Here is a 21,689-nt window from a genome sequence, read left to right on the forward strand (position 1 = left end):
CCTATCAAGCATTTTTATTTCTAAGGATTTTGCTCTTCACTTAAAATGCGTAGTCAATTCTTTTCAGTTGTATTTTTACTTTTCCTTTTACTTCTTAGGACTTGATTTTCTGAACATGGAGAAGCATATAGAAGTGTATAGCTGTAATTTCCAATTGACTGCACTGCTTCCTAAAACATGCACACGACATATGAAGGGAGTGGCCTAATAGGGCACCTCGAAATGGTCCCAGCCGAGCATCTCGTAGGTCCAACCAAACTGGACGTCGTGGCCGGTAGGCGGGCCGTGGTTGATGTAGCAGAGACGACGGTGGCACATCGGGCCGAGATGGTAGTCGTCCACAGTCTTGACATCCTCCGGAGCAAGGGTAGGAAGAGTGATGTTTGCGATGATGCGTTCCCTGTTAGCGCTCTTAGGGATGATGGAGATGCCCTTCTGGAGTTCCCATGCGAGAATGATCTGAGCGGGTGTGAGCCCGTACTTGGCGGCGATGGCGGTCATGGTGGGGTCGGTGAAGAACGGGGTGTTGGGCTGGCCGAGGGGCGAGTACGCAGTGACGTGGATGCCCTTCGAGCCGAAGTACTCGATAAGCTCGGTCTGGGGGAGCATAGGGTGGACCTCGACCTGGTTGACGACAGGCACAATGGTGGCGGTCTCGAGGAGGGGGTCAATGGTCTTCTTGGAGAAGTTGGAGACGCCAATGGAGCGGAGCTTGGTGGGGTACTTCTTCATGACGGCCTCCATGTTGAGCCAGGTCTCCGCCGGGGTGGGGGAGTCCGTGGGCTTGCCGTCGTGCGTGAGGGAGGCGGGCCAGTGCATGAGGTAGAGATCGATATAGTCGAGGCCGAGACGCTCGAGCGATCCGAGGAACGCCTCCTCAGCGCGGTCGTGGTAGTCGGACCAGAGCTTGGTAACGATGAAGATCTCCTCGCGCGGGATGCCGCTCTGACGGACCGCCTCGCCGACAACCGTCTCAACGCCGTAGGCGGCGGCGGAGTCGATATGGCGATAGCCGCTCTTGAGGGCGAAGATGATGGACTCGCGGAGCTCGTCCTCGGCCTCCGTACCGTAGGCACCCTGCCAGGTGCCGAGGCCAACAGCGGGGATCTCGAGACCGTTGTTGAGCTTGTACTTCTTGGTGATGAACGTGGTAGCAGCCATGGTGGATACGCGGCGGAATGGAGCAGACAGTGTGGAGATGGATGCTAGACAGTCAAGTGGGCGAGGCAGCGGGTTATATATGATTGACGAGGTTCTAGAGCGGCACACCTTGCTGCACACGGGGAAGACAAAGCGGGGAAGTGTGGAGTAGTGCGGTCCGCGTCGTGAAGTCGGACTTATGCAGTAGCCGCATCGCGAACCCGCCGGAAAAGGCACACTGTACGTAAGATTCCATTGCGTCTACACCCCCGGATACAGCACCGCAACTACAACGCCCACGATGATCCCGTCCACTGCACCGCCGGCTCCACGTTTGCCCACTGCTTTTCCGCCGCCCCCACGCGCATCACCATTAGCGCCAGGCACGTGGCCGTCCGCGTGTCGCACGCGACATACCGGCACTCGTCCATCGCGAGCACGTCGCGGATCGCCGCCAGCGCGACCTCGCGACGCTGCGCGCGGGCGTACTGCAGGACCTGCTCCTCGTCCTCGTCCTCGTCCTCGTCCTCGTCCGCCTCACCATCTCCCCCGAACGGCTCCTCGCTCGTGGCCCCGACGCTCGACCTCAGCACCGGCCGGTTGACGACGGAGTACAGCGACAGCACGAGATCGGTGTTGTCCGTCGTGAGACGCACTGCGAGCTTCGCCTCCGTCGCTGGCGCTGGCGCGCGAAGGGCCTCGAGTCTGTTGCGGATGTGAATGTCGCGGAGTGCGCGGTGGTAGCGCGCCCATCGGCTGTATGAGTCGGCCGTGCGGGGCTGGCGCGGGGCGGCTTCGTTACGCGGCCCGCCAAAGTGCACTCCCACGCACGCGCTGCCGCTTTCGGCAGCCCTCGCCGTCTCCGCCTGGGTGCTCGCGAGACGCACCTGCGTGGGTGGGATACTGCTCACCGCCCGCTGCGCCCTCTCCGGCCCGCGCTGCGCAATGCCCGGCCGCAGCCGCCAGAGCGCGTCGTGCCCCGTCCGCGCCATCTTGATCGTGTTCAGCCGTCGCACCTGCGCCGCTGTGTCGTCTTCCACCGCGTCAAACTCGCTTCGCTCCGGCCTCGTGTTCGCGTCGTCGAACGTGTCTCGCAGCGCCCAATGCTGCGTCGCGCTCGATATCACCAGGTGCGCCGCTGCGTGCGGACACGGGTGCACCACATCCAGCGGCGGCCGCACGCACTGCTCGTCCGGCACGGGATCGAAGTAGTCTGTCCACTTGCCATACGCCCAGTCCGTGTCGTCGAGGAAGAATGCGCGGCCCTCAGCCTTAGCCAGGCCGTAGCTGATCCACACCGACAGCACCGTCCGCGTGAAGCTGTCGTTCTCTTCTTCTTCGTTCTTCACTGCCGCCAGCTGGTATGTGAGCGAATTCCGGCACGTGGGGCCGGTGATGTCGCCGAGTCGCAGGTTCGTCTTCGCGTCCACGAATGTGTTGTCGCCGTGTCTCTGCCGTGCGCAGAAGTCGGCCCGCAGCTCGGCTGTGTAGCATAGCTGCGCGTACTCGTCGGGGGGCAGCAGTACGTCTGAATTGAGGCCAAGGGCCGAATATCGTTCGGCGATGCTAACGGCAAGGGTCCACTGGCACTGTGTTGATGCGCCGGGTGCAGAAGCTGTGGGTGCCGCGTGGGCGGCCGCCATGAGGCCGAGTAGTGAAGCTGCTGTAGCAGCAAGGCAGACCATGTTGACTCTGTGTCGCAGTCTACACAGGGGCCGAGAGATTGGTCTTGTATGTGCAGCGCCGGGCGTGCGGCGTAGGCGTAGCGAGGGAGCGGGGACGAGTATGAAGCACAGTCGCACGATACGGAGACCAAGAACAGCGCGATACTTGGCAAATAAGCACCTTGTGTAAAGGCCTGGTGCAGCGTATATGAGGGAGCGCAGAAGTGGGCCGTCGTCGCGGCCGGCGCCAACGACGAGGACGCGGCCGATGACGTTGGACGCAGTTCGGTGACGCGTTCTTCTTGCGCCGCACGTCCGGCTGGCTTCGCTTCTGCCGCACGTGCCGCCGCCACCGCGGCGGAAGGTGTTTTATCTCAGTGTACGTGTGGCAGCGGAAAGCGCGTGTGCGCAGCTCTGCGTTTGCACATGCCGCGCATGGCTGCACACGAAGGTGAGGCAGCACGGAGAGGGAGTGGTCAAGAAGAATATGGGAACGCGGCACGGAAGGTTAGGCGCGCAAAATTAATTAAGCGCAGCCGCGCACGCCGCACGCGCACGTCACGGCGGATCACGGATCACGCACGGCTCACACGCTACGATACTCCCAGTGCCTCACGACGCCTGGAGAATGACACGACTACCTACAGCAACACAGTACGCAGGCAGTACATCCAATCGCACGCACAATGCCTACATCAACACCTCCGCCACCGCTCTCCTCCCTTATGAATGACATCCTCACATACACCTCCATCGCCGCATCCTACATCCACACACTGACACTCCACATCCGCGTGCTCCTCGCACACATCCACCGTGTGGCCGCGCCGCCGCTCAAGTCACTGCTCACCTCCGATCCGGATCTGCTCTCCGTCGCACTTCTTCTCGTGATCTTATGGCTGTCCCTGCTTGTACTCAATCAGGCCGCGCGCATGGCTTACGGCGTCGTCGCGCTCGCCATGAAGCTCGCAGTGCTCGCCGCGTGCGTTGGTTCCGTTGTGTGGTTTGTCTTCTCGCACGGTGACACTACCGCGCAGAATGTCAGCACATGGGATATTGCAGGCCCGGCACGGCTTATACGCGACTACCTAAAGAACCTATAGCCGCCGTTCTCGCGCCATCTACTTGTATCATAATCCCCATTCTCTTGGAGTTCCTTTGTCTGACTAGCTGTCATGTCCATAATGATCTATAATATGCCAGTCTTTACATTCATAAACAATCTAGTACTCATAGTGCAGACCCTCCCTTCTAACCCCTCCTCCCTCGTCGTATATGTAGGCTGCTGATGAAATAATGCCACCTGAAACCCACCCCGAAGATGCAAAGCAACACCAAAATGATATCGTGTACAGAAAGAGAAACATCCCCTAAGTTTTGTCATGAAAAATGCTAAGGCAGAAAAGAGAAAGCAAAAACTTCGTATCGCGAGCAAAATGCCTACAACGCCATCGTCACCGTGACGCTCTGACTGTGCACGAGCAGCGTGGGCGGGAAATCCCTGCACCACAGATCCAACTCCTCAAGGTACTCGATCGAGTCCTCTTCAGATTTGTAAGTATTTGCCATCGGCGCGGGCAGCGTCGCAAATAACACAGCCGCTTCACGGGATTTCGCGGACATCAGATCGTTGAGAATTAAGTGCTGTGCACGCGCGGGGAGATCGTTGAATGAAAGCGAGCGGTCGTCGTGGTATGGTGTAGTCATGAACGACGTCGCCCGCGAAAGCTTCGAGCTCTGCGTAATCGACGGCGCAAGCGGATGGTTATCCACCAGCGTCGACGCGGAACTCGGCTCCGATCTGTGCTGCGACGAGAACGACGACGTCGAAGGAACCTGCGGCACCACATCCGCGCCGCTCCCGCTGACAGTCCGCCGGTTACGTTGCGATTGGAACCGAATCGTCTTATCACCGTCCACCTCTTCCGCCAGCACCTCCGCGTGCGGCATCGTTTGTCCACTGAAATTCGGCATCGATCTCCGCGTGCGCTGTGCGCTGTAGATTGAGCTTGCAAGAGTCGACTGGTGCGACAGCACATATCGCTGCGCGGTCTCCACATTCGTTGTTGACGACGATGAATCCGCAGCGTCGCGCTCGACGTCAACCGGCGGTGCGGCTTCACTGGTTTTGTACAGCGTGGAGCCTGACGATTGCGACGACGACGACTCCGCCTTTGACTGCGCCGTCACCTGAGGCGACAACGCGTCCTTCGTCGAACTGCTGCTACCCACACCCGTATCCTCCGTCGAATATCCAACATCCTCGCCAGAAGCGCCCATAATCAACAACTCGTCGTCATCGTCATCTTCATCGTCGTCATCATCCCCAATAGCGTACTCAACCTGTTCATTTGCCAATCTGCTCGTCTGCATGCTGAACGACATTCCAAGCTGCTGCGCCTGCGTCATCGTCTGCCGTCTCTTGCGCAGATACTTCTTTAACTCCGGCACCTCCGCGCCAGTAGTGGCAGTACCCATAGACGAGATATTCGTCATCGACGCCGACGCCGCAATAGTCTCCCGAATCGCTGATGGCAATACCGAAATCTCGCCGTTCAAATAGCTCATTGGAATAGGTTTACCTTGCTCCACCAAATCAGCACGCTCGAGCAGCACCCGCGCCTCCTGCAACTCAACCCACCACGGCTCGTTGCCGAGCACAGAAGTAACCTTGCCGGTAGTGTCCGCACGTCCGTGGATAATCGTCTCGTACGCAGGGACAGTGCCGTCCGAAAGACAATAGGCGCACACCTCGGCCTCAATACGTAGGTTCTCAAGTAACGTCTGCACGCGTCCGCGCTCTTCCTCCACGTCTTGCTCATACTCGACAAACACGAGGACGCGCGTCTTGTACGACTTCTTCCACGCGGGAACGGTATGCAGAATGGCGCCCAGCTGCAGAATCAGCGTGTATGTATCGAAATTTGTGCTCAGCACGCTGCTCTCGCCGTTCGGCTCAAGCAGGTATGCCGACATCTGGATCGGCCACAGGTCAATGTACTTTTTACTGCGCTCCTCTGGCGGCGTCCACGAGAACGGCAACTCCAGATTCGTAAACCCGCGCGCAAGCGCCACGTTGATCTGCATCGCCAGGATATCCTCGATAATGTTCACATACTGCGTCACACTCATGCTCGGACCCGTCTTGATGTTATCTGTCGGCAACGACTCCAGACCCGCCTGTCGCTTGAACGAGTACTGCAACACCTTGTTCGGCGCGGCCTCCGCCTTGGTCGACTGTGGCGTCAGTTGTTGCTCGCTCGCGACCTTGGCTTTGTAGCTCGGCACGTCGAAGAATCCGAGCACCGCAATATTGGGCTTCATTCCACCGAGACCAGCCTGAATTATTAGATTTCGCGCCCCCCACACAAAGTTCGGGTCAACAGCCATCTGCACGAACGCCTTAAGCTTGCTGATGTCGCGCAACTTCAGCCACGCGCTGTGCGTCTTGTTCATCTCCGCCAGACCTTCCTGGAAATCGTCCATCACGACGACATGCGCCAAAATGTAGAGCGCGCCTTTCTTCAGAGAGTGGCAGAACTGAATTAAGTTCCACGACGTGCGCGGGTCATGCACAAACAGCAGCACCTGCGGACGCCAGAACTTGACATGGTCCTGACGCAGACGTAACAAGTACTTCCGCACCTGATGGTAAATAAGCGACTGCGAGACATCTCCCCATGCTTTTGGTGGTGTCACATAATGAATGATAATAAACAGCCCGATCAAAACGCCAATGATGATACTGGCGTAAATACCGTCGACGACAAACATCGTTGCAATACAAAATAAGCCACCAGCTAGCGCTGTGATCGAATTGAAAAAATGAAACGACGGCCGGAAATTCGGCGCGGAACTGATCTTGAGCAAGAAACACGCGACGTTGGTAACGATGAAGGTCATCAAAAACGCCATCGTCACGAAACTTGCAATCTGGTTGATCGGTAGCAGAATCGTGATCTGACACAACGCGTAGGTGATGATGACGGCGTAGATAGGCTCGTCACCCAGTTTCGTACCTTGTTTAAAAATCCTCAGCTGAGGCAGAATATCATCTCGCGCAATGGCTTGCAAAACCTTGGCAGCGCCGAGAATACCAACGATAGAGGAGAACAGCGCAGTCGACATCTCGCCGAGCAGAATAACATACTTGGAGAGGTTAACAGTCTGCAAAACCTGGACATCAGTGTACAGCAACTGGCGCGGAATCGAAGCGGCCATGGCGATAATCACAATGGCGTAAAAGAAGAAGGTCATAAGCAAACCATAGAGCGTGCCCTTAGGGATACTCTTACTGGGTGTCTTCAAGTCACCAGACATACTCGCACCGGCGAAAATACCTGCAGTCGCTGGAAAAAAAATGCCGAAAATGTCCTGGAAGTTTTCGCGCCCCGTCATCTCACTACCAGCCGCGCCGGCTGTGAAGTGGGGGAGTGTATTATTCTGCAGCGTGGCGAGGGACAGGCCGGAGTACACAGTGTCGAACTCCGGGATGTAGTGCTCCTTGACGAAGAAGGCCGACAGCGGCACGGAAAGCGTGGAAAGCACAAGCACGACGAAGAGTACGTATCCCGCCTTTGTAAATGCAGAGGAACCGAGCATGCATGCACCTGTACATAGCAGTAACAGCACCGTCGCGTACAGGAACTCAAACCACCGTCCTTCGGGCAAAATCCTCGCCGTGATGCCATATTCGTTGCCGAAGTTGGAGAGAATAGGCTCAATGAAACCTACAACGTTCAAGCCGGCGTTGAGCACCTGTCCGATGTAGAACACGATACCAATGCTGCCGCCAAACTCGGGACCCAACGAACGCGAGATCATGTAGTACGCGCCGCCACCCTTGACAGTGCCGTTGGTGGAGATGGCGGAGATGGATAGCACAGTGAGGAGGTCGATGAGGTAGGAGATGCCGAGGATGCCTGAGGAGTTAGCAGGGGAGCGGCAGAAGCGTGATGCAGGGGCGGAGGCGCATACCGAGCATGGCGATGATGCCGACTTGGCCAAGAATGAAACCGAATCGCAGGAACATGAGAATGGAGAGCACGTTGAGTGTGGTCGGCACGAATACCTATAATGCAAACACTGTCAGCGATGATCATAGCACATGCCGCCAATGCAGGCAATTCCAGCACCATCCACAATATCACAAAATACGACACAACCACAAACAATAGTTCTCAGTAAAATCGCACTCGCCAATCAAACACAAGGATTAACGCACTCCAGAAAATGTGCCCATTTTGGCCACTCCTTCGGACTTCTTCTCGTCAAGACTCGCGTAGTTGTGCACCGCGACGGCAGCCTGCCGCCTGGAGAAGAAAGCCGTGGTCATGCGGGACCACAGGGAAGGCGGCGCCATGGCGGAGGGGTTGGGGGAGGGCGAGGAGGAAGGTGAGAGGCGTAGACGAGTGCGGAGTGTGGACGGAGCGAGAACAAGAGAGGTTGGCGCGGATATCGCTAAACCTTCGTCTGCTACATCGGCTTACCCGGATTATCTTGGGGCTGCATACACCGAATTATACACTTTGGGGTTGAATGGCGTGTCCGATACTTGTCACCAACATTGTCCAGGCTTATCGCACCGCGACGCTGAATGTTGCCTCGCTGGCTTCATCACCGCGCGCGAGGCCTTTCTACCGCAATATTCAGAATGATCTGGAGCTGATGGGATCCTCCTATAAAACGGATATAGTGTGTGAGATCGCAGACACATAAGCGCAGCGGTGCGCGATCAGACGCGTCGCTGCCGAGTCTCGTCTGCGCGAGTGATATTGTCAAGCTTCTCATGCTTCTCCGTTCTACCGAAAACACCGGCTGTCGCAAGAAAAGATCTTCCAGATCAATTATTCTCAATCTTGCATAAAGCTGCCATTTCCTAATCGCGTAGTGTATCAGCCACAGCACCAAACGTGCACGTGCTTGCGCAATCGCTGCGGACTGCAAGAGTTACGGTCTCAGATGCAATGACATAGCGCAGTTATGCCGCAAACCCAGCCTCGCGTGCTGACATGCTCACTCCACTGTGCGTTCTTTCGCCTCACGACATCCACCGCACACTTGCCTCCACCACCGCCTCCCACCGCCACAATCCCGAACCGAGTTCACTGCCTGTCTCTTCTGTCGCCGCGTCTGCTCATTTGGGCAACTTCCTCTGCCTCATACCCTCTTCTTCAGAAGCGGCTCGTGACGCCTCGCCCCTATACTCTCGCGCGCTCGTCCTTATCGCCTCACCTCCTCTGATGCCACCACCAACAGCCGATGTCCCCAAGCGGCGACTGAGCTCCTCCTCGCTCTCATCTTCCACGACCTCCGGCGCATCAATGGCAACCGCCCAATCCGCTCTTGACGGCTCGCGCGGGTCCCCCCGTCCCGCCGCCGCTTTTCCCTCAGCCCGTCTCGGCGGCTCTGCAAACTCCAACGGCATCCCCGTCGGCGTGCCCCAGGCCCCCGAGTCCCAGGCACTCCCCTCTTGCAATCCGATCCCCGTTAGCCGTGGAGGTGTGCAGATGCACCACCAGTTCGGCTCCGTCCCGCTCTCCTCCACCGCTGTTATGTTCAACCCCAACGCCTCTCCGTCCCCGGTCGCCTCTGTCACTTCGCTCCAAAATTTTCTTCCTGGGCCATCATCCTCCACCGGTGCTGTTGCAGTCTCCGCTAGTCCACACGAGTACGATCACGAGTTTGTAAAAGCAGTGGGTCGCCATCTCGTCACTCCCCGCTCATCTACCCCGTCCAGCAACCTCTCCAGCTCCCTCCCTAAGCGTCCGACTTCTGCCGGCGCGGGCCGCAGCCCTTCGCCAAGCATACAAAGCACAGGCAGCAAATCGCCGCAGCAGTCTGTTTCTGCGTCCGGAGTGGAGGTTGATCCGAATTTTTATTCCCTCTCTCTGCAGGGCGGTGATATCACACGAGAACTGTACAATTGGCAGCGAGACCACGACTCGTCATCGGAGAATCTACTTGCGCGACGGGGCCGCTCGAGGTCGTTCACGGCGCTCCCGAGACCGGAGCCGGAGGATGATACCCTCAACATGCATAATATCCATGTTCCAGGCGGTTTCCGACGAAATTATCTGCTATCAAAATCCCGCGCGACGACGGGTATGTATGGCGCCAGTGGTTCAGGCACTTCCTCATCATCCTCAACAAGCGGTAACGTCAACGATAACGCTATTGAGATGGGCGGTCAACAGCCACTGTCGCGACCCCGCGCGTTTCTAACGCGGAATTTTCTCGAGTTTTTGAGCGTTTATGGTCACTTTGCCGGTGAAGAGCTCGAAGACGAGGACGACAATGCGTCTGAGTTTTCTGATTTCACAGAGACTGCCACGATCCGAACGACGACCACGACGGCGTCTGGTCTGCATCAGCGGCTACGGCGCCAGATCAGCCGCGCTTCGACGACAGATATCTCCGATCTCGACTCGGATAGCTCGTCTGTGCGTAGTCTGGACGAAGAGACTGAGCTGCTGCATGGTAAGCGGCTACCTGCAGCCGGAAAGCGTCCAGGTGCCGTCGCTCAAGACACATCCGCGACCAAGGCAGTGCTACTGCTGCTTAAGGGCTTTGTTGGCACCGGTGTGTTGTTCTTGCCAAAGGCTTACTACAACGGCGGCATGCTCTTTTCGTCGGCAATTCTGTTTTTCGTAGCCGTGCTGACGTACTACTGCTTTGTCTTGCTCATTGATTCCCGCATGGTTGTGCAGGGCAGCTTTGGCGATATGGGCGAAATTCTCTATGGCAAGAAGATGCGTATCCTGATCCTCGCCTCGATTGTGCTTTCGCAGATTGGCTTTGCGGCAGCGTACACAGTGTTCACGTCGGAGAACTTGCAGGCATTTATTCTCGCGATCACGAACTGCCAGGTGTTTATTCCTGTGCGTTACCTTATCTTCATGCAGGTGATCATCTTTATTCCGCTGTCAATGGTGCGCAACATCTCAAAGTTGTCGATCCCCGCGTTGATTGCGGACTTTTTCATTCTGCTGGGACTCGCCTACGTGTATTTCTGGGACGGTAAGGTGCTGATCGAGCACGGCGTATCGGACATTGCGGCGTTCAACAGCAAAGACTGGACGCTGTTTATTGGCACCGCGATTTTCACATTCGAAGGTATCGGTCTTGTTATCCCGATCCACGAGTCCATGAGAAAGCCAGCGCAGTTTTACTCTGCGATTGGTCTTGTTATGATCATCATTACATTGGTATACATCGCCATGGGCATCCTGTCGTACGCCGCGTACGGTTCGAACGTGGAGACCGTTGTCATCCTGAACATGCCACAGGACAACCGCCTCGTAAACTCGGTGCAGTTCATCTACGCGATGGCGATCCTGTTGAGTACGCCGCTGCAGCTGTTCCCGGCGATCCGCATCATGGAGAATGCGTGGTTCACAAAATCCGGCAAGCACGACATGCGCGCCAAGTGGAGCAAGAACGCGTTCCGGATATTCATCGTGTTGGTGTCTGCGTTTGTCGCGTGGGGAGGAGCGGACGATTTGGACAAGTTCGTGGCGCTGATCGGCTCGTTCGCGTGCATTCCGCTCACGTATGTGTACCCGCCTCTGCTTCACTACCGCGCGTGCGCACGTAGCACGTTTACAAAGTGCATGGATGCGTTCATTTGTGTGTTTGGACTGCTGTCGATGGTGTACACGACCGTGAACACAGTCGAGAGCTGGGCAACGAGCACGCCGGATAATGATTTCTTTAGATATTGTGCATGATTTTAGAGTTGTTGGCTTTTATTAACTCATTTATATCTTCAATTGGTTGGTTGTGCTTATTTGGTTCTTGATTCTAGGTGTAATGTGATTGATTGTTGTATAGCTTTTGCATTCGTGTGCTGTTCCGTTTAGTAGCTAAAATTGCATTTTCTGTCAGAAGGTATGCGGCTTTGTGACACTTTGTTGTTCTATAGGTTGTTTGCTTTACTATAATACATGCTTCACCAAAATCAGTCCAATATACTACAAGTGTCTATTCGATGCATTCAGCGCCGCCGTTGGCAGGCTCAAGTACTTTCCAAGAACATCGCACGTTCTCCTTGCTGAAGCGAGAGAGGATCTCAGAAGCGATGGCGTCGAAGTTGTGGGTGGCGAGGGCGAGGATGGTGGGACCGGCGCCAGAGAGGCAGATGCCGAGCAGGCCAGGGTGGGATGTCGGGGTGACGGATGCGAGGATCTCGGTGAGGCCCGGGATGAGCGTTTTCCGGTAGGGCTGGTGGACACGGTCCTGCATTGCCTGGTATATGAGGTCTGGGTCGGGTGGAGAGCGGGTAAGCGCCGTAGTGAGGACAGCGAGCCGCTGGAGGTTAAAGATGACGTCCTTGGTGGAGTAAGACGACGGGAGCACTTTTCGTGAGCTTGCAGTGGAGAGCTCAAAGTCGGGAATGATGGCGATGGCCTTGATCTCATGCGCCCAGCCGAACTTGATGTGGTGGCCAATGTTGTACGGTGGTTTTGGCGGCTGCAGGCCGGTGTCAATACCGCCGGCGGGCTCGGGAAGGACCTCAGAGAGCGGAATCTCTTTCCGCTCCGTGTCGACGGGGCTGAGTTCGCGGAGGTACGAGCCCACAAAGCCACCCATCATCGCGGCGGTAACGTTGTCGGGATGGCGCTCAATCATGAGACAGTAGTCCATCATCCGCTGCTTCGTAAGACCAAGTTGGCCGACCGCATTGCCCAGCATCACGCCGGCCACCACCGCGGCGCCAGACGAGCCGAGACCGCGACCGAGCGGAATGGGGTTCACCATGTGCACGAAGGTGGTCGCGGGGAACATCCGCACGTCGTGGCACTTGAGCACATACAGCGCGGTGCGGGTGATCAGGTTAGAGTCCGCTTCACGTGGCAGCGCCTCTGCGCCCTCGCCCTCGTACGAGATTGCGCAGTTCTGGGGGACGGCCGGCGCGGTGTCGTCAACGCGGACGTGGAGCTCGAGGAAGATGGAGAGCGCGAGGCCAACGACATCGAAGCCGGGGCCAATGTTGGCGGAGGAGCACGGCACCCTGATAGTGAATGAGCGCGCCATGCTGGGTGGATCGAAGCCGTGGCGGAGATGGGGGTTATAGAAGGATATATGGCTTGGGGTGTTTGGTGAAGGTGGGTTTGGTCGTCAATTGAAATTTTGAGGCCTGACCCGGATATTTGCGGGTCGGCCTAAAGGCAGACCATCGGCCTCGTTGGGAGGATCTTCGGGTCCACCTTGCTACTACAGAAAATATTTGTGCGCTGTTCGCGACTACCTCTTCTCCCACGGCACCCGTCAACACCCTCATCACCGCTCCCGCCATGCCTTCTACCACCGCCTCTCTTCGCATCCTTCTCGTCGGCAATGGCGGCCGCGAGCATGCTTTGGCCTGGAAGCTTGCGCAGTCGCCGCTCGTCCAGCACATCTGGGTCGCCCCGGGCAACGGCGGCACCGCGGTTGGCCTCCCCCACGTCGAGAACGTGAACATCGACTCTGCAGACTTTGACGCGCTCGTCAACTTCGCACTCGAGAAGGCCGTTAACCTCGTTGTACCTGGACCAGAGCAGCCGCTCGTCGACGGCATTGAGACCAAGTTCCGCAAAGGTGAGCGCCTTTCGCATGGAGGTTGGGAGGAGCTCGAGGAGGAAGACGCTAACAGTAGTAATAGTCGGTATCAATTGTTTCGGTCCGTCTGAGGCGGCTGCACGCATGGAGGGCTCAAAGACCTTCTCCAAGGACTTTATGAAGAAGCACAACATCCCGACTGCCGCGTATGAGGTCAGTTCACTCCGACTCTCATGCCAGGCCTGTGCGCTGCTAACCGCTGCTGCAGAACTTCACTTCCTACGAGGACGCTGCCGCGTACATCGACTCTATTAACCATGACGTCGTGATCAAAGCCTCCGGCCTCGCCGCTGGCAAGGGTGTCCTCATCCCCACCACCAAGGCTGAGGCGTACCAGGCTATCAAGGAAATAATGCAAGACCGCGCCTTCGGCTCCGCTGGCGACGAGGTCGTTATTGAGGAGAAGCTCGACGGCGACGAGCTGAGTATTCTTGCCTTCAGTGATGGCTACACCGTGTTCGATCTGCCTCCCGCGCAGGACCATAAGCGGATCTACGACGGCGACGAAGGCCCAAACACCGGAGGCATGGGCACCTACGCGCCTGCCCCTATCGCAACTGACGCCGTCATCGACGAGATTCGGAAAACCATCCTTCAGCCTACGATTGCTGGCATGCGGAAAGACGGCTTTCCCTTCGTCGGTCTGCTCTTCATCGGCATCATGCTCACCACAACCGGTCCCAAGTTGCTTGAGTACAATGTTCGCTTCGGTGACCCAGAGACTCAGTCAATTCTACCATTGCTCTCGTCCAACTCAGATTTGGCAGAAATCATGCTTGCGTGCTGCGAGCACCGTCTTGACGCTATCTCGATCAAGACGAACGGCAAGTTCGGCGTCACCGTCGTCGGTGCCGCTGGCGGCTACCCCGGCTCGTACAAGAAGAACGTTGAGATTACGGTCGACCCGATTGAGGACAAGGATATCTTTGTTTTCCACGCTGGTACCAAGCTGTCGTCTGAGGGCAAATTGCTGTCGTCTGGTGGCCGAGTTATCGCAGCCTCCGCTGTCGCGGACACTCTGGAAGAGGCGGTGAGAAAGGCATACGTCGGCATCAGCAAGATCCACATGAAGGATATGCACCACCGGAACGATATCGCATACCGTGCATTCCGGGATATCAACTCGAAGAAAGACAAAGTTTTTACCTACGCCGATTCCGGCGTGTCGGTTGACAACGGCAACACCCTGGTCGAGCGAATTAAGGCGAAGGTCAAAACTACCGCCCGAAGCGGCTCTAACGCTGAACTAGGCGGCTTTGGCGGTCTTTTCGACCTTAAGGCCGCTGGCTTTAAGGACCCACTCGTCGTCGCCGCCACTGATGGTATCGGCACGAAGGTCAAGATCGCGCAGGCTACAGGTATTCACAACACAGTCGGCATTGATCTCGTCGCCATGAACGTCAATGATCTCGTCGTTCAGGGTGCGCAGCCGCTTATGTTCTTGGACTACTTTGCGTGCAGCAAGCTCGATGTCGAAACCGCTGTCGCGTTCGTGAGTGGGGTCGCTGACGGATGTATTGTCTCTGGATGCGCACTTGTTGGTGGCGAGACCGCGGAGATGCCCGGTATTTATAATATCGATGAGTATGATGCTGGTGGTACGGCAATTGGTGCTGTCGAGCGTGGGCATACCCTTCCCAAACAGGACGAAATGGCCGCCGGTGACATCCTGCTCGGTCTTGGCTCCAACGGCGTGCATTCCAACGGTTTCTCCCTGGTCCGCAACATCATCGAGCACGCCGGCCTGAGCTACTCCTCCAAGGCGCCTTGGAGCACTAGCGAAACCGTCGCAAGCTCTCTTCTCATCCCCACCCGGATATACGTCAAGTCGTTGCTTCCTGCGATCGCCGCCGACCTTATCCTTGGCATGTCGCACATCACCGGCGGTGGGCTGCTCGAGAACCTGCCACGGATGCTACCAAAGCACCTCGCCGGCCGGATCGACTGCCGCTCGTGGGAGATCCTGCCCGTGTTCAAGTGGCTGGGTCGTGCCGGCAACGTGCCCAAGTCGGATATCCTCAAGACACTCAACATGGGCATCGGTATGGTGCTAGCGATCAAGGCAGAAGATGTGGAGAAAGTTACAGAGATACTCGTCGATAATGGCGAGAAAGTGTACATTATTGGAAGGCTCGAGGACACAGTGGAGGGCAATGCACGGTGCATAGTGGAATATGCGGACGAGATGTATTAGCGTACCTCGCTTGCAAATGCGACATGTACTCCTATGCGGCAAATCAGACACTGATGTTGAATTTTGAAAAAAGCTGTTGTTTTTAATGGTCGGAGAACTGGGGTAACTTAGAAAATATCATGGCATATGACTAACTATCACCTCAAGCGTCTATGGATCCGGTCGGTGACTATTGCGGGCGGAGTGGCGGGAGATGGGTAAAGTGTCACTCTATGCGACTTTGGCGCCCGGTCAACAACGCGCAGCCCGAGCCAGATCACGCGTCTTAACTATAAATTCACGAGTCTCAGCACTTCCCACATTCTACTCTTCTCTGCCCTTCACCCGCACGCTAGTCGGCCTCTTTGCCAACCACCATTACAACAACTGCGCGTATTGGTGGCGTCTCTACTAACATGCATCACTAGTGCAATGGATCAGTGATCTCCACATGCTCGCGCACTTGACTTCCGGTCGCCAGGACCGGCGATCCCACTTTGGGTACGTCCACTCGACGTAGGATCGGGAAGCGGCCGGCATTACTTAATACCACGGACACTTGGACCGGCTTCTCTTCCTCCCCTCGCACTCTTGAGACAATCCGACCTATGATCCGATATGTGACATCATCGTCACTGTGACGTGCGCTGGGGGTACCTCAGTTCTCCCTTCTCCTGCCTCCACCGACGCACAGATGGAACGTTTCAAGATGAAGCGTCCCTCGTCGTTCTTGAGAAGTAAGTGGAATGAAGTATGAACGGCCATATCCGATGCGCATGAACGAAATCAAGCCTCTACGGCTTTGTAGGGAATATTGAAGTCATTCAGATTTTAAAAATGTATCAATTGTCTTGTCCCTCAACTTCTTAGATTGTAGAATGCCTTGAACATCTGTAACTCAAAGCTCGCAGCGCACATCGCTCAACTCTCTAAATTGTGCTCACCGCCCGCATCCGTCTGATCCGGTGGCGGTTTCACTACAGCGTTTATCGCTCGAAAGAACGTTCGTTCGGATCTGGTGTTTCGTCTACAACGCGACGCGTGTGTCACGTGAAATGTGAGCGCGTTCAGGGTATCACTGGAAAGGCCGCTGTGCGCACGCGTCAACGTCGCGTCACGGTCCCGCTTCCACAACTCCACCTTGCATTCTCTCCATGACTCTCGCATCATCCCAACAATCACACAGCATGACTTCAGTAGAAGCCGGTTCATCAAGCAACCCGCTCAAGCGGCCATTTGAAGCCACAGACGGCGCAGCGATGGCGGCAGGGAGGAGCAGCACAAGCAGAGCAAGCGGAACTATCGAGCTTCCATGGTATGGCACTTCTGATCTTATTTGCGGAGAAGTATGGACTAAATAATGTGTGCGTATTAGGGTGGAGAAGTATCGGCCTGTGTATTTGAACGATATTGTGGGCAACTCGGAGACAATTGAGCGGTTAAAGATGATTGCGAAGGATGGGAACATGCCACATCTCATTATATCTGTGAGATATCATCCCTTGTTGTTCAGGCGACGTCAGGGCTAATACTAATTGTCAAGGGCATGCCTGGAATCGGGAAAACCACCTCGATACTCTGCCTCGCACGTCAACTGCTCGGCGAGAACTACCGCGAAGGCGTACTCGAACTCAACGCCTCAGACGAGCGCGGCGTAGACGTCGTGCGCAACCGCATTAAAACCTTTGCGCAGAAACACGTCTCGCTCCCGCCGAACCGGCACAAGATCGTCATTCTTGACGAGGCCGACAGTATGACCGCGCAAGCGCAACAAGCGCTCCGCCGCACCATGGAACTCTACGCACCCACAACTCGCTTCGCGTTCGCGTGCAACCAATCCAATAAGATTATCGAGCCGCTGCAGTCTCGCTGCGCAATTCTCCGGTATGCACGGCTGTCGGATGTGCAGGTGCTGCAGCGGCTCAAGGAGATCGTGGACGCCGAGCACGTCGCCTACAACGACGCAGGCTTGCAGGCTCTGATTTTCTCTGCGGAGGGGGATATGCGGCAGGCAATTAATAACCTGCAGAGCACGGTCGCTGGATTTGGGTTCGTGAGCGACGATAACGTCTGGAAGATCGTGGACATTCCGCATCCCAAGGACGTCGTGGATTTGATCAAGGGGTGTCAGACCGGAAATATCGACGAGGCCCTGCAGATCCTGAGGGTGCGCTTGTGGCTGAAGGGATACAGCGCCGTGGATATTATCTCGACGATGTTTCGAGTGGTTAAGACCGTTGACGGTCTTTCCGAGCCGGAGAGGCTCGAGTACATTAAGGTGTGTTTGTTTATTGAACATCAGTTCTATATAAAACTAACTCAGGTTGAAGGAGATTGGATTTACGCATATGAAGATTCTAGACGGTGTTGGAACGTTACTTCAGTTATCAGGATGCATAGCCAGGCTTTGTAAACAGAATATCAAATAGCCATTTGCTGTTCGCCAGCCAGCGAGAGTCTTCCTACTACCTTACATCTAAAAACTCAAATCATAGCACCCTCCGTCCATGACAATGGCTTCAAGCACACGATAAACAGCACCAGTCCAAGCACCAATAGCCCATGATAGACGTACGTGTACACAACCGGGCCATCAAGTCGCAAGCCAAGTTTAGGCACACCCATGCTATTGCAAAATGCGTGGACAATAAAAGGCTGCCAGAGTGTACCCGTGCGCAGGAAGATGTACGCCGCGTACCAGCCAAAGACAGTGGTGATCGTGAACTGCACTATGCTGGATCCGATGGCGGCGTATAGATATTCCGGATTGCTCACGTACACTTCGTATGCGTGGTGGATGTGTGCGGTTGCAAAGTAGAGAGGTGATATGAACATTGCTTTCGTTGGGGACATGCGCGAGGCCAGCTCGATGGAGATGATGCACACGCGGAAGACTAGCTCCTCGGTCAACGGACCCTGCACATTCTCGTCAGTCAAATGGCCTTAGATTGTGAATACATGTGTGTGCACTTACAATGATGTAATTCCGAATCCCGATCCACGACGCCAATCCCTCCCCGGTCTCATACAACAACTCCCTCCACCCGCGTCCGGAATACCACACCTTCTCCCACAACGGCCCAATGAATAAGATCCCCGTAAGTACGACACTCGGCACGAGCAACTCGTACAGCGATGGCAGCGGGAAAAATCCAAGTAGCACGAACACCTCGAGCGGGTTGAACGTCACCCTTATCCCATTGATCACCCACGCCGACACAAGCGCACTCACGAGCGAGCTCAGCAGGATCGCCGTCACACGCGTCTTGATTACGATGTCGTCGTTGCGCGAGAGCATCGGGCTTGGACGACTGTTTGGGTGAATGTAAAGCACACCGACGTAGGCGATCGTTAGCCCCGTGCATACCAGGAAGGCCTGGGTGGAGGAGACCATATTCAGGTGTCGCGAACAGCAGTTACGCGTCGGCGGTCAATTGGGTCTGGTAGTCAAAGTCAGACGCTCAGTCGTGTGGCTAGCTATCCATTTGAGTCGCAGTGCGCGCGGCCTTAGGACGTCCAAACGTGCGTGGTGGATATGGCGACGAAGTATTGTTGATGCGCCTAAGATTGTTCTCAGTGTTTGGGTTTAAAAATGTGAAATCGCGACTTCGACAGATCTTTCTCGTCCTGTCAGCTCTCAACGTGTTCATTTAGCATTTACGCAACAGCTGCGCTGGCATACTCTACTGGTCATGTCGTATTGTCTGCTGAACCAAGAGACCGATCTTTGTACCAGAACGATCCTCTTTGCAGAGAACATTGATCAAACAACTACTACTAAATAAAGTACATTTTGCGTTTAGGTATATAAAATAGAAACATAAAAACAACACAAAAGACAAACCGTCACTAGACTCTCTCTCTTGCTCTGATATACGACCGCCAGCCCCTCTGAACAGCTTCCCGCGACGTAGACGTAGAGAGTACAATGACACAACACGCGCACCAACAAAAAAGCCGTTATCTGTTGATACTAAACGAGGCCGGATAAATACACAACACACAAATAAAGCCAGAGATTAAACAACCAATATACTTACTGCAAGAGCGAGTGCTTTACATCTCGTCCTCGACGGGAAGCTCATCCTCGTACTCGATCTCCTCGTCGGAAACCGTGGCCTCCTGGTACTGCTGGTATTCGCTGACCAGATCGTTCATGTTTGACTCGGCCTCGGTGAACTCCATCTCGTCCATACCCTCGCCGGTGTACCAATGTACGAAAGCTTTGCGACGGAACATCGTAGCGAACTGATCGCCGATGCGCTTGAACAGCTCCTGGATCGACGTTGAGTTGCCAACGAAGGTGGCCGACATCTTCAGACCCTTGGGAGGGATGGAGCAAATGGCGGTCTGCACGTTGTTGGGGATCCATTCAACGACTGTCCCATGTTAGCCCTGCGCGGATACTATGGACGGCACAATGACTTACAATAAGCAGAATTCTTAGTCTGGACATTCCGCATTTGATCCTCAACCTCTTTAACAGAAACCTTGCCTCGGAAGAATGTGCCAACGGTGAGGTATCGGCCATGTCGGGGGTCAGCAGCGGCCATCATATTCTTAGCATCGAACATCTGCTGCGTCAGCTCCGGGACCGACAGAGATCTAAACGAGTGCGAGCCCTAGAAGTTGTTAGTTTTTGCACCGCTTCAGCGTTCTGTGTATGAACGACATACCATAGCTGTAAGGGGAGCGAAGCCGACCATGAAGAAGTGAAGACGGGGGAAGGGAACCATGTTAACTGCAAGTTTTCGGAGGTCGCCTGTTACTCTGTTAGTAAACAAAACTAAGCGCACACAAAGATCTTGCTCTTACTGTTCAGTTCTCCGGGGAAACGGAGCGATGTGGTGATACCAGACATGACAGCCGAAACCAGGTGGTTAAGATCACCATGCGAAGGCTGAGATAGCTTAAGCGTGCGAGTGCAGATGTCGTAAAGTGCCTCGTTATCTAGGCAGAAAGTCTCGTCGGAGTTCTCGACCAACTGGTGAACGGAGAGAGTAGCGTTGTACGGCTCAACGACCTGTATCCAGATTAGCGCATTCGAGATCAACAGATATTGGGATAAGCCTCCACATACAGTATCTGACACTTTCGGTGAAGGCAGAACGGAGAAGGTGGCCATCATTCGATCCGGATACTCCTCACGGATCTTGGAAATAAGAAGAGTGCCCATGCCAGACCCCGTACCACCTCCCAGCGAGTGGGTGATCTGGAAGCCCTGCAAGCAGTCGCAGTTCTCGGCCTCACGTCGAACAACGTCGAGAACCGAATCGACGAGCTCAGCACCCTCTGTGTAATGGCCCTTGGCCCAGTTGTTTCCGGCACCGGACTGTCCAAAAACAAAATTGTCGGGTCTGAAGAGGTTGCCAAAGGGACCGCTGCGGACAGCGTCCATGGTGCCGGGCTCGAGATCGACGAGGACGGCGCGGGGAACATATTTGCCGCCGCTCGCCTGACAACACGTTAGTACTAAGTCGATGCGTGAAAATTGCAGTTATCTGTACCTCGTTGAAGTAGACGTTCAGTCGCTCGAGCTGCAATGGGCTGGTTCCTTGGTAGCTGTACATACACCCATGAGCCTGTGATCAACACGCCAGCTAAAATTTTATACGTACACGCCAGACTGGTCAATGCCGTGCTCCGCGCTAATCGTCTGCCTTTTTGATTGTGTCAATAGCCGCTCCACAATAATCAGCAAAGTCGATGGTAAGTCTTTACCAAAACGCGGCGCCCTGGGGAATGGTTAGCAAGAACTACGTCACCGAACTGCCGCCGCGCAAAGGATCGACTTACAATCTGATTGCCACACTGGCCAGTAGACAGGTGAATCTGAATTCAAATCAGCCAAATATCCCAGAAAAGCGAAAACACAGCGTGAAAGCCAGCCGACTTCGGACGAAGGTCCTGTTCGAACAGCTTTCTCGTGCCTGACGACGCGTCTTACGATTTCTCTCATGACGGTGGAAGCGAGTGGCAGTTAACAGAGATCGGAGGTGGAATATCCTAAAACCAAGTGACTATCGCACGTCTAGCGATAGCTGCTGCGCACTGGGCGTGGATGGGGTGCTGGAGGCGGAGTGGGTAGCAAAAGCAAGAAGGGAGCGGGTTCA

The 21,689-nt window shown here is 55.5% G+C and overlaps 10 protein-coding genes across 10 annotated transcripts; 4 read left to right on the plus strand and 6 right to left on the minus strand.

The window, feature by feature from the left end:
• Positions 1-63: 63 nt before the first annotated feature.
• V1518DRAFT_386320 (NADP-dependent oxidoreductase domain-containing protein) lies at positions 64-1,351 on the minus strand. The gene has a single exon (XM_066901702.1). The coding sequence runs from the start codon at positions 1,159-1,161 to the stop codon at positions 205-207; it is 957 nt and encodes a 318-aa protein (XP_066758179.1). The 5' UTR covers positions 1,162-1,351; the 3' UTR covers positions 64-204.
• V1518DRAFT_420418 (uncharacterized protein) lies at positions 1,352-3,066 on the minus strand. Its single transcript, XM_066904988.1, has one exon. The coding sequence runs from the start codon at positions 2,823-2,825 to the stop codon at positions 1,428-1,430; it is 1,398 nt and encodes a 465-aa protein (XP_066758180.1). The 5' UTR covers positions 2,826-3,066; the 3' UTR covers positions 1,352-1,427.
• A 358-nt stretch (positions 3,067-3,424) lies between these two features.
• V1518DRAFT_420420 (uncharacterized protein) lies at positions 3,425-4,034 on the plus strand. The gene has a single exon (XM_066904989.1). It carries the CDS (start codon positions 3,491-3,493, stop codon positions 3,905-3,907), a length of 417 nt encoding a protein of 138 aa, XP_066758181.1. The 5' UTR covers positions 3,425-3,490; the 3' UTR covers positions 3,908-4,034.
• V1518DRAFT_420422 (amino acid permease-domain-containing protein) lies at positions 3,941-8,228 on the minus strand. Its single transcript, XM_066904990.1, has 3 exons — positions 8,029-8,228; positions 7,782-7,875; positions 3,941-7,726 (listed from the first exon to the last, which is right to left on the minus strand). Exons 1-3 carry the CDS (start codon positions 8,164-8,166, stop codon positions 4,245-4,247), a joined length of 3,714 nt encoding a protein of 1,237 aa, XP_066758182.1. The 5' UTR covers positions 8,167-8,228; the 3' UTR covers positions 3,941-4,244.
• Positions 8,229-8,747: 519 nt separating this feature from the next.
• On the plus strand, positions 8,748-11,766 carry V1518DRAFT_420424 (transmembrane amino acid transporter protein-domain-containing protein). The gene has a single exon (XM_066904991.1). The coding sequence runs from the start codon at positions 8,816-8,818 to the stop codon at positions 11,531-11,533; it is 2,718 nt and encodes a 905-aa protein (XP_066758183.1). The 5' UTR covers positions 8,748-8,815; the 3' UTR covers positions 11,534-11,766.
• On the minus strand, positions 11,583-12,893 carry V1518DRAFT_420425 (GHMP kinase). The gene has a single exon (XM_066904992.1). It carries the CDS (start codon positions 12,837-12,839, stop codon positions 11,787-11,789), a length of 1,053 nt encoding a protein of 350 aa, XP_066758184.1. The 5' UTR covers positions 12,840-12,893; the 3' UTR covers positions 11,583-11,786.
• A 206-nt stretch (positions 12,894-13,099) lies between these two features.
• On the plus strand, positions 13,100-15,597 carry V1518DRAFT_438745 (phosphoribosylglycinamide synthetase; the record flags this gene model as incomplete). The annotated part of the gene is made up of 3 exons (XM_066906375.1): positions 13,100-13,382; positions 13,447-13,556; positions 13,612-15,597. The coding sequence occupies 3 exons, from the start codon at positions 13,100-13,102 to the stop codon at positions 15,595-15,597; spliced, it is 2,379 nt and encodes a 792-aa protein (XP_066758185.1).
• A 920-nt stretch (positions 15,598-16,517) lies between these two features.
• On the plus strand, positions 16,518-18,049 carry V1518DRAFT_420428 (P-loop containing nucleoside triphosphate hydrolase protein). Its single transcript, XM_066904993.1, has 4 exons — positions 16,518-16,891; positions 16,952-17,063; positions 17,120-17,854; positions 17,907-18,049. The coding sequence occupies exons 1-4, from the start codon at positions 16,731-16,733 to the stop codon at positions 18,003-18,005; spliced, it is 1,107 nt and encodes a 368-aa protein (XP_066758186.1). The 5' UTR covers positions 16,518-16,730; the 3' UTR covers positions 18,006-18,049.
• V1518DRAFT_75521 (CAAX protease self-immunity-domain-containing protein) lies at positions 18,025-19,301 on the minus strand. Its single transcript, XM_066906668.1, has 2 exons — positions 18,551-19,301; positions 18,025-18,492 (listed from the first exon to the last, which is right to left on the minus strand). Exons 1-2 carry the CDS (start codon positions 18,968-18,970, stop codon positions 18,061-18,063), a joined length of 852 nt encoding a protein of 283 aa, XP_066758187.1. The 5' UTR covers positions 18,971-19,301; the 3' UTR covers positions 18,025-18,060.
• On the minus strand, positions 19,203-21,662 carry V1518DRAFT_420436 (beta-tubulin). Its single transcript, XM_066904994.1, has 11 exons — positions 21,524-21,662; positions 21,373-21,408; positions 21,298-21,311; positions 21,195-21,236; positions 21,084-21,138; positions 20,657-21,031; positions 20,392-20,599; positions 20,253-20,338; positions 20,006-20,198; positions 19,617-19,955; positions 19,203-19,549 (listed from the first exon to the last, which is right to left on the minus strand). Exons 1-10 carry the CDS (start codon positions 21,533-21,535, stop codon positions 19,633-19,635), a joined length of 1,344 nt encoding a protein of 447 aa, XP_066758188.1. The 5' UTR covers positions 21,536-21,662; the 3' UTR covers positions 19,203-19,549; positions 19,617-19,632.
• Positions 21,663-21,689: the final 27 nt, after the last annotated feature.

Source organism: Limtongia smithiae (genome assembly GCF_038497785.1).
Source record: "Limtongia smithiae strain NRRL Y-17922 unplaced genomic scaffold V1518scaffold_10, whole genome shotgun sequence".
Taxonomy (NCBI): Eukaryota; Fungi; Ascomycota; class Lipomycetes; order Lipomycetales; family Lipomycetaceae; genus Limtongia; species Limtongia smithiae.

What these genes read in the sequence shown, in the direction of transcription:
- V1518DRAFT_420436 (XM_066904994.1), bottom strand. An exon ending in TGAACGTCTACTTCAACGAG is followed by an intron (nt 21,032 to 21,083) that starts GTACAGATAACT and finishes ACGTGTTGTCAG; the next exon opens with GCGAGCGGCGGCAAATATGT. An exon ending in TTTCCCCGGAGAACTGAACA is followed by an intron (nt 20,339 to 20,391) that starts GTAAGAGCAAGA and finishes ACAGAGTAACAG; the next exon opens with GCGACCTCCGAAAACTTGCA.
- V1518DRAFT_75521 (XM_066906668.1), bottom strand. Translation starts at nt 18,970, where the DNA reads ATGGTCTCCTCCACCCAGGCCTTCCTGGTATGCACGGGGCTAACGATC. An exon ending in GGATTCGGAATTACATCATT is followed by an intron (nt 18,493 to 18,550) that starts GTAAGTGCACAC and finishes GAGAATGTGCAG; the next exon opens with GGTCCGTTGACCGAGGAGCT.
- V1518DRAFT_420420 (XM_066904989.1), top strand. Translation starts at nt 3,491, where the DNA reads ATGCCTACATCAACACCTCCGCCACCGCTCTCCTCCCTTATGAATGAC.
- V1518DRAFT_420428 (XM_066904993.1), top strand. Translation starts at nt 16,731, where the DNA reads ATGACTCTCGCATCATCCCAACAATCACACAGCATGACTTCAGTAGAA. An exon ending in GGAACTATCGAGCTTCCATG is followed by an intron (nt 16,892 to 16,951) that starts GTATGGCACTTC and finishes TGTGCGTATTAG; the next exon opens with GGTGGAGAAGTATCGGCCTG. An exon ending in AGAGGCTCGAGTACATTAAG is followed by an intron (nt 17,855 to 17,906) that starts GTGTGTTTGTTT and finishes CTCAGGTTGAAG; the next exon opens with GAGATTGGATTTACGCATAT.
- V1518DRAFT_420418 (XM_066904988.1), bottom strand. Translation starts at nt 2,825, where the DNA reads ATGGTCTGCCTTGCTGCTACAGCAGCTTCACTACTCGGCCTCATGGCG.
- V1518DRAFT_420425 (XM_066904992.1), bottom strand. Translation starts at nt 12,839, where the DNA reads ATGGCGCGCTCATTCACTATCAGGGTGCCGTGCTCCTCCGCCAACATT.
- V1518DRAFT_420424 (XM_066904991.1), top strand. Translation starts at nt 8,816, where the DNA reads ATGCTCACTCCACTGTGCGTTCTTTCGCCTCACGACATCCACCGCACA.
- V1518DRAFT_420422 (XM_066904990.1), bottom strand. Translation starts at nt 8,166, where the DNA reads ATGGCGCCGCCTTCCCTGTGGTCCCGCATGACCACGGCTTTCTTCTCC. An exon ending in AAATGGGCACATTTTCTGGA is followed by an intron (nt 7,876 to 8,028) that starts GTGCGTTAATCC and finishes TTTGCATTATAG; the next exon opens with GTATTCGTGCCGACCACACT. An exon ending in CGGCATCATCGCCATGCTCG is followed by an intron (nt 7,727 to 7,781) that starts GTATGCGCCTCC and finishes CTAACTCCTCAG; the next exon opens with GCATCCTCGGCATCTCCTAC.
- V1518DRAFT_386320 (XM_066901702.1), bottom strand. Translation starts at nt 1,161, where the DNA reads ATGGCTGCTACCACGTTCATCACCAAGAAGTACAAGCTCAACAACGGT.